This window comes from Oncorhynchus mykiss, chromosome 22 (assembly GCF_013265735.2).
Source record: "Oncorhynchus mykiss isolate Arlee chromosome 22, USDA_OmykA_1.1, whole genome shotgun sequence".
Classification (NCBI taxonomy): domain Eukaryota; kingdom Metazoa; phylum Chordata; class Actinopteri; order Salmoniformes; family Salmonidae; genus Oncorhynchus; species Oncorhynchus mykiss.
The window spans coordinates 20337088-20346880 of NC_048586.1; the positions used below are offsets into that span (position 1 = coordinate 20337088).

A 9793-nucleotide genomic window follows, 5' to 3' on the forward strand; every position below is an offset into this window, starting at 1 on the left:
CACTAAAGAGAAAGCAGGCCTTGCTTTCTGCGTTTGCAATGACAAAACACTCCCCTTTCAACGAAAATCGTAACGACTGGTTAAATCAAACACATATGTTAGAAAATGTAAACATATTTAGTAAATACATAAGAAACATATATACTTCCCATAGGCAGCAGACACAACATTTCATTAACTTTCGCCGTAATTAGAGGCTATCTTCTTTCACAGGCCTAATACAAGTAATAGACTTTGCGAATTTACTTGCTTTGTGTGGTAAACAGACCAAAATAATAATGATGAATAAAAATAGTTTTGTTTCAGCTTGCTTTTGTTGTTTTCTAATAGCATCTTTTAAGACAAAATGCAATAGACAAGTTGATGCAGGAGATTTATACGTGCCTGACTTGCATCAGACCATACTCAGGTTTGCCACAACATAGACTTTTGCAATGGAAGCCCCTTGCATTTAAAATTCGATCTGTATTGTTGTACCAACACCCTCAACATCATTTACTTGTCTTGCGTTGCTCGTTTTGTAGGCCTATCAACGAAGTCTTAAATTGGGGGCTGTGTCACTTGATAATTGAGAGTGCTATCATATGTTTCTGACAGTATTGTGTGGCACGAACTGAGATCTAATTATAAAGCTATTCTATTCAGATGCCACCCGGTTGACCAAGTGCTAGACGCGGGGCAAAACTGGGCATGAGGCCTCTCAAGGAACAAATGGCAAATAGTCTACGTCGTTTTCTTTGTAAATATGAGGCTACTCTTTGCTCGTTGTATAGGGAACAACTTGAGTAAAGTTTCTAATTGGACACGTGTTTTTCTTCTGTCGGTTATTTGAAGATCAACTGATTCCTTTGTATCTAGCTCCGCTTTTTAAAAGGCAATGAGTGATCTATTAGGGGGGGGGGGGGGGGGGGGGGCATATGTGTCCTAATTAGGTCCTTTTCAAGCCTTTAGAATATACGCGCGCCCCCTGCTGCGAGCACCCCGCGGCCAGACATGGAAGCCCAGGAACTATTTAATGCTCGGGATGTGCGCTGCGCGTGTCACACAGTCCAGAGATTACAAGTGACGTGTAGCGTACAATCAGACGGTCCTCACAAGCACTTTATTTTGAACCAGGGACTTTTAAACTAGGCACCGATTTCGTGTAGCGGGCTACACGTTTTCTCCTGCCGGGTAAAAACAGTTTATTGAATTGAACAATAATACTTTAAAATGGAAGATGTATTATTTGACTTGGATCAAGATGGCACTACAGACTTTGATTTCTGGGGCCAAATGGACCTTAACTTCCAGTTCCAGGCCCAGTTGGACAGTCTACTCGTTGACTGCACCACGGTCACCGGCCAGCTTTCGCCATGGTCCTCGTTCGGCGGCCAGTCCATGTTCCCGGACGCGCAGCTGACCTTCACAGACCTGGACTCGCAGTCTCCCGGCCTTGGCGCTGGTGCTGAAGTGGACAGCTCCTCGGCGGACGAGCCCCACGAGATGAGCAAGCGCAGGCCGCTGCGGTTTGTGCCCCATCACCCGTACAAGATCCAGCGACACGCCGCTAATATCCGGGAGAGGAAGAGGATGCTGAGTATCAATTCGGCGTTCGAAGAGCTGCGGTGCCACGTGCCCACCTTTCCTTACGAAAAGCGCCTGTCCAAGATTGATACCCTGAGACTCGCCATTGCCTACATTGCCCTCTTGAGAGAAATATTGATATCCGGCTGCGACCCCAAGTCATATTTGGATGAATGCATGAAGAATGGTTACAAGAATCAAACCAATGCAATATGGAACACAAGTGGTGAGCCGAATATACAAATAGCCTAATTACTGAAAAAGTATATGTTGTCAGAACCATGTTATATTATGCAATGAGATTGCATTTATAAACAATTAGATTCTTTGCTTGAAAGATAAGGTTTTGAATCTGTTCCATTCAAAGATTGAAAAGGTACATAACACTGGTGCAAAAGCTCCTGCAATAGGCTATATCTGGCCCCTTAGATACTTTTGCCTCCCACATTGTCGTAATTATATGCACTTACATGTAGAAATAGTCAATAGGAAAACTGAGAATGTGTAATGGCTATGACTTGACCAAATAGTCTGACAGTAGACGCCCACTGGGCACAAACCGGTTGAATCAACTTTGTTTCAACGTAATTTGTCAATTTATTGGGACTTGGAAAATGTGGAAAATACATTGGATTTGAAAAAAGTCATCAACATAAACTATTGTTTCAAAGGGTGAAATTTCAACCCCAGGATTATGCCATTTTTGGCAACCAAATTTCAACATAGCCCGAACCTCACATAAAATATATTGAATTTGTACTTTTAAAACAATGTTAGATCTTCAACATTATATCCACGATCAGACAAAAATAAATAGGCTGGGCAGCACCTCCTACTGGAGAATTGATCTATCTACAGCTACCCTTTGGTCTTCCATCCAGGGTTTTAATCAAGCCCAGCTATGATATTTGTCACTGACTATTATTACCAATGTGCTATTTGAGAGATCTCCACTTAAAAACGAAATATATTCACTGTTACTATGGAAGTCATTCCAAAGGGTAGGTTTAACAGAGCAAATGGATTGTTATCATAGTTTTTGTCAAATGTCATCAATTATACTATTTAGGCCGGTATAGCATTTGCAAAGTCATCAACAGCTATTGATTAAATTTAATCCAGGATTCAACAAAAAAATAGACAATACATATGCCTCGGTTTTCAAAGCACTGGTTGATTTAAAATGTTATGATATTTAGTGATATTTAATTGTGTTTTGGTTGTCAAGGCAACCAAATATCAACATTTGAAGAATATCTTTCTTCTGCTTGGACAGCACATTTTGAGGTTACTGTAACTATAAATGTCTTCTTATGTAATCGTGCATGTTCAAGATAGAATGCATAGGTTGTTGGCTCGTCGCAGATCTGTGGAGATCTTCACAATTCCTGTAATAATCTGCGCAATCCAGGTCATATGGTTCTGCTATTGGATGAAACAGTGATAACACATTAATCTGCTGTAGAAATAAACAACATATCGGACATTGTATTCCCAGTTGATCTTTGCTGTGCTTTTAAATGGTTGTAAGCGCAGTGATAGACAACTAAACCAAAAATCCATATTTTTTTTTACTCCATTGGAATTTGGTTGTGCTTTTAGATGGTTGAAAGCAGAGTAATAACCCATTGGAAATTCAACTCACTTTTGGCTGTCTTTTCTTGTGTTCGTCCTATTTCTATTTCTCGTGTGTTTTTATTCTACTTTACTTTTTAATAATGTCTTTTTTATAGTATTGTTGCGTTGTTGGGAAAGAGCAAGAAATGCATTTCCCTGTACTAGTGCACGTGACAATAACAACTTTGATGGCATTAAGGTAAATCTATATATTTTTCCATTGGAATTCTAGTTTGTAAACCAATGCTGTATGTGCATGGCCCATATGTTTTATGACTTAATGTTGGGTGTGGGACATTACCAAACCCCATTCACGAAAATTGCAAACAGCAGACAGGATAGACCCAAGGAAGGATGAGGTATTTATAATTAAAGTGTTTATAATTAAATTAGCACATGGAGAAGGGCAGCATATGCTAATAGCTGACAGCAAACTCCAAAGCTCATTGGCTCTTAATTGAGTTTGTGTCACTTAAACAGCTTGCTTTGTTTATGTTTGTTGTGTGTTTTATTCCCAGCTGTCTCTCTCTTTGGTGTGGGTGCTCAAAGGCTCCCCTTTGCCAGAGCACAAGTATTCTCGCTGCACTCAATGGTTGGCTGTGTACTTTAGTTAACCAATTCTGTGGGGCTCCACTCCAGCCATATGGAGGGGGCATTGAGGAGTGACTGTACCCCTTTGCTCAGCCCGGACCTGCGACTTATTAAACAATCATTAAAATGTATCTAAAGATGTATCTAAAGCCCCATGTTTGCCCTGCTTTTGTCCCGTCTCACTCTAGATCTGACAGCCCGGCTCTCCTGGATAAAGTGGGATTAACTCAGGATGGAGCGACCCAAGTACGTGTGGGGGGGGGGGGGGGGGGGGGGGGGGCAGGGATTTACACCCTCTTCTCTGTCCGTGTCAATGGCAGCATCACATCAGGGGCTGAGTGACATCTGCAGACTTCTCACCAGGTCGTGCACCTCTCTCTGCAGCCATCCGCGCCCCTCACAGCTTTTAATATTTGAATGTGTTGTGGATTGGTAATTGAGTGTCAGTGTTTCTCTGGAGTTGCCCGTTGTTTTACAGTGAATGGGGGACCGGGGGCAGACTCAAGCCCATGGGGATGGTGCTTGTCACAGGGGAGCGAAGCAGGCTGGCATGGGACTGAATTAACCTTGGTAAAAAAACAAAAAAAAGAATTGTATGGAGTATGATACTGAAGTGTTCATTTGAAACCTTTTGCTGTTGTTCATTAGACACTGTTACAAGGGACTTGATAATGTAAATTAGACTGTGTGACACCCACATTTCAGTAAGTTAATTTATCCCAATGAATTAATCATTGTATTTATTTTAATTCATGTATTTATTCGTCAATTTGTTTATTTATTTATTATTTTGTATTGATAATTTTGGTTCTTTTGTATTATTTTGATGTATTAACATTCCTTTTTTATTAATGATTTATTCAACTTTTTACATTTATGATTGCTAGTTGTTTATATTTAATCAATTATGTATTGTCATCAAATGGACCATTTTGATGTTCATACGACTTATTATGAAGATACCTGTATATTGTTTTTCTAGTGCTGGTGAGTATTGAGGAAAATCTGTAAAGCTGGGTTGGACTGGGGAATGGATTTGTGCTTGATGGCAAATCAGGGAATTCCTAACACAATGAAATTAGGCAGTATGTTTTCCAGATTATTCCCCCCATGCTGACTGTATTCCTCTATGTTGGTTAGGAGTTTGAAACGAAGATGGAATGAATCCAACCAACCTGTGTGGATTTGTAATGGTTCCCGAAGCCCTGTTGGTGACATTGAATCTGCAGCTGTGGTGTCCAGGCCCACTGTAGAGACCTTTAGCTTTCCCCCTGCACACACACAGCAGCATTTGGTTTAGCCATTTCCCTTATGGTTAAAATACGTACTCAGGTGACTCCACATTCTGTTCCCACTTAGCTGGCTCTATTCACTGGGATCAGCTTAGCAAGGTCTCACTGACACTGTCACTGTAAATTACTCCCAATGTCATCATGTTATCCATGGATGTCAATGTAGTGTCTGTCTACTCATACTACGTATGGTTTAGTCAGAGACGTAGTAAACGGAGACAGAAGGCGTATACCCAGTGCACACACTCCCTCTGTTCTCCTGCACGTGTACTTTTAGTGCTGCTAATGACCCTCACTGGAAACATTTTACGCAGGAACACACAGCAATATGGGAAGTCCATTTGGGTGGGGGATACTTAAGGGGGGATGGCGGTGAGGTATCTCAGAGGACCCTAAAATTGGAGTATGGGAGTGTCACCCCTCATACAGGTGTGTGTGTGTGTTTGTGTGTCACCTGTGGATCCATTCCCACCACCTCCTTCAGGGTTACACCCTTTCTTTAACCACCACCTTACACCACTCCCCTCCATGCCTCCCCCCTCTACCCCCCACCCCATGTTACATAGACAGGGCAGGTGTTGTCTTTACTCCCCCTTTGCTCTGTAGCCTACTGTACACCTGTTTTACTTGACTGTGGATGTAAGTAAGTGCTTTACACTATGGACTGTGAAATAAATAACTTTGTTAGTTTCTATGGTTGTTTACTCAACTTATATTGAGGATCATTCATCACAACATCAACAGCCATTCATCTAATGTCGCAATTCATGTAATGTACTTGATTAAACAAGTAATGTGCTTGATTATCTACTGATCTTGGAGGTAGCCTATAATGAATTACTTTCTGACACCTTTGACTGTAATGCTCGTTGACCACTACCTCCCTCTATTGGAAACTATTGGATAGGCATTGAGTGGTGAGGACTGGGGAGCAACCGAACATGGAACAATCTTTCAATTACAGGACAGTCACACTTTTATCGATTACGGTAGGAAAAATATGTAGAAATTCAGAAAATGTAAATCACACACACAATCGAGCCTTTTCCTGCGGTCTTTAAAAAAATGGATGTTTTATTTGCCCATCTTTGGGTAACAACTTTATTTTTCATTTTTGTTTGTACAGGTATTTTGTTACATATACAATTTACATACATGGTTGGCCTACTTTTATACACAGTATTGCATAGCATATAGTTTTTTGAGATACACATTACATAATAGTGTAGAAGGCCTACTCCAGCCTTTTACTCTGAAGACTAGGCTAGAAAATAGGTCTACTTACTCATGATCTCGGTCATTAAATGTAAGGGGAAATCGGCTAATTGTGATTATTGGACAAAGAGAAATGATAACTTGATGGACATTCAAATTCTAACCTATCAGTGTTTTCTGTACTGAACTTAAAAAATAAAGTGATCATAAACCTCTAAGGGCTCTGTTCAATCTGTATCCCTGAAGTGTTACAGATAGCGAGCTGCAAATGTAAAGGTAATTTCCTATTAAGGCCTACAGCTGCAGCGTTAACCTTGAATGCAATCTCTGCGAAGGCGGGGAACATTGCCTTTAATTTTCAATCACGCTGTAACGCTGTAATTTCCACGATACGGATCGAATAGAGCCCTAAGTTACTAGCTATGACCCTGACCCCAACAGCACGCCTAGCCTAGAATGCCTTTCATATGAGACAAGTGAGCAAAGAGATGGGAAATTCCGAGGTCCACTGCAAACATGTCCAGTCGAGCCTTGTTCACAATCCCCATAAGCACTCCGTTACGGATGTCCACAACAGAGTGGAATCACAACGGCCCCCTTGCGTTTGAATGCTACATTGAGAGACGGATTCCACATACTTTGTGATAGCTAGCAACTTGTAAACAATTATCCATTCCTATAAGTGAGTACTATTTGAATAGTAGTGTTAAATATTACACATCGGCTGTTAAGCCAATTATATTACATGACTGTTGCCTCCTGTTTTAGTTCATTGTTGTGATGGTAATGACATTCGTTTTTTATGCTAATTATTAGGTAGAAGTTGCTAGCTACAGTGATATCTTCGACCTAGCTTTTAGCTAGCTAGCTGCTCTGCAGCTAGCTTGACTTGCTATAAAGTTAGAGAAACAAGTTGAGGAAAAAGTAATTAAACAAAACATGTTTTATTATCACCTGAAACAATCTATTTATCATGTCTTGAATGAAAAGGTTATATTTAGCAATCTCCCAAAATAAATGCGATCTCTATGACGAGCGACAGGATCTCCTCCGTCTTGTGTTACAAACACTACACGTGTCCACTCAGTAGCGTGGTAAAATGTTGTGAACATGACATATGGCATAATGAAATACGTCACGATGTGTATGGGGCACCAGTCTGTGGATTGCGTCAAGATTTGTCTAGTTTATTATTTGCGTCCAATGCTTGTTTGTTGATTTAACATCCGGTTTAGTCCTACCAAAACGGACAAACTCCATAAAGTCTTGAGCACTGGGTTGCTAGTTTGCTGTGAGCTGGCAGGTGTGTTTATCGGGCGACCTCGTGAAAACCCGGGCCTATATAATTAGCCCATCACATTCTGTTGAGTGACACGGGGATCCAGAGGAAGTAGAGCGAAATGCCTGTAAAAATGCTACAAATCTCCGGGAGAATGAAAATTAAGTTGTCAATTCATCAGTCGGCTACAGTATGGAGGGTTCAACCTGGATTGGGGTAAACCCACTTTTACAATCTCGAAGCAGTTTCCCTGACATAATAGGACATGCTCAGACTGCTTACACAGTGGGGAGAACAAGTATTTGATACACTGCTGATTTTGCAGGTTTTCCTACTTACAAAGCATGTAGAGGTCTGTAATTTTTATCATAGGTACACTTCAACTGTGAGAGACGGAATCTAAAACAAAATTCCAGAAAATCACATTGTATGATTTTTAAGTAATTAATTAGCATTTTGTTGCATGACATAAGTATTTGATACATCAGAAAAGCATAACTTAATATTTGGTACAGAAACATTTGTTTGCAATTACAGAGATCATACGTTTCCTGTAGTTCTTGACTAGGTTTGCAAACACTGCAGCAGGGATTTTGGCCCACTCCTCCATACAAACCTTCTCCAGATCCTTCAGGTTTCGGGGCTGTCGCTGGGCAATACGGACTTTCAGCTCCCTCCAAAGATTTTCTATTGGGTTCAGGTCTGGAGACTGGCTAGGCCACTCCAGGACCTTGAGATGTTTCTTACTGAGCCACTCTTTAGTTGCCCTGGCTGTGTGTTTGGGGTCGTTGTCATGCTGGAAGACCCAGCGACAACCCATCTTCAATTCTCTTACTGAGGGAAGGAGGTTGTTGGCCAAGATCTCGCGATACATGGCCCCATCCATCCTCCCCTCAATACGGTGCAGTCGTCCTGTCCCCTTTGCAGAAAAGCATCCCCAAAGAATGATGTTTCCACCTCCATGCTTCATGGTTGGGATGGTGTTCTTGGGATTGTACTCATCCTTCTTCTTCCTCCAAAGATGGCGAGTGGAGTTTAGACCAAAAAACTATATTTTTGTCTCATCAGACCACATGACCTTCTCCCATTCCTCCTCTGGATCATCCAGATGGTCATTGGCAAACTTCAGACGGGCCTGGACATGCGCTGGCTTGAGCAGGGGGACTTTGCGTGCGCTGCAGGATTTTAATCCATGACGGCGTAGTGTGTTACTAATGGTTTTCTTTGAGACTGTGGTCCCAGCTCTCTTCAGGTCATTGACCAGGTCCTGACGTGTAGTTCTGGGCTGATCCCTCACCTTCCTCATGATCATTGATGCCCCACGAGGTGAGATCTTGCATGGAGCCCCAGACCGAGGGTGATTGACCGTCATCTTGCGCCAACAGTTGTTGCCTTCTCACCAAGCTGCTTGCCTATTGTCTTGTAGCCCATCCCAGCCTTGTGCAGGTCTACAATTTGATCTCCGATGTCCTTACACAGCTCTCTGGTCTTGGCCATTGTGGAGAGGTTGGAGTCTGTTTGATTGAGTGTGTGGACAGGTGTCTTTTATACAGGTAACGAGTTCGAACAGGTGGGCTTCTTAAAGAAAAACGTACAGGTCTGTGAGAGCCGGAATTCTTACTGGTTGGTAGGTGATCAAATAATTATGTCATGCAATAAAATGCAAATTAATTACTTAAAAATCATACAATGTGATTTTCTGGATTTTTGTTTTAGATTCCGTCTCTCACAGTTGAAGTGTACCTATGATACAAATTACTGACCTCTACATGCTTTGTAAGTAGGAAAACCTGCAAAATCAGCAGTGTATCAAATACTTGTTCTCCCCACTGTATGTGTATATGCAGGATGATAGAAATTGCCTATGTTTATTTTAAGAAAAGGCCTATTGGTTAGGCCAGGGCTTCTGATATGTTTTAGGTTTGAACCTGAAATAATAATGGAACAACAGCACACATAAAAGTAAATGATAGAAACACTATTTGAATATTATTATGAGATAGGGGTTATGATAGGGTAAGAGTTGTACTAAGCTCATAAAGCATTTACAGCCCATTCTTCAAGAAATAATAGGTATTATTAATTGAAATAACCATTGTGGCTTTTAGTAGACTGTGATGCCCCATATGACTCACAGCAACATTGTTCTGTAACTGGGTTCCATCATATGGCTCTAACTTGTTATACTTCTCTCAGAAGGGCAAAACATCAGCTGCCAGGAAAGGGCTGCTTT

At 41.3% G+C, this 9793-nt stretch overlaps 1 protein-coding gene across 1 annotated transcript; it reads left to right on the top strand.

The window, feature by feature from the left end:
• The first annotated feature begins 1040 nt into the window (after nucleotides 1-1040).
• On the top strand, nucleotides 1041-6869 carry LOC110502064 (transcription factor 21-like). Its single transcript, XM_021579956.2, has 2 exons — nucleotides 1041-1792; nucleotides 3963-6869. The coding sequence occupies exons 1-2, from the start codon at nucleotides 1213-1215 to the stop codon at nucleotides 3998-4000; spliced, it is 618 nt and encodes a 205-aa protein (XP_021435631.2). The 5' UTR covers nucleotides 1041-1212; the 3' UTR covers nucleotides 4001-6869.
• The last annotated feature ends 2924 nt before the right edge of the window (nucleotides 6870-9793 follow it).

What these genes read in the sequence shown, in the direction of transcription:
- LOC110502064 (XM_021579956.2), top strand. Translation starts at nt 1,213, where the DNA reads ATGGAAGATGTATTATTTGACTTGGATCAAGATGGCACTACAGACTTT. An exon ending in TGCAATATGGAACACAAGTG is followed by an intron (nt 1,793 to 3,962) that starts GTGAGCCGAATA and finishes GTCTCACTCTAG; the next exon opens with ATCTGACAGCCCGGCTCTCC.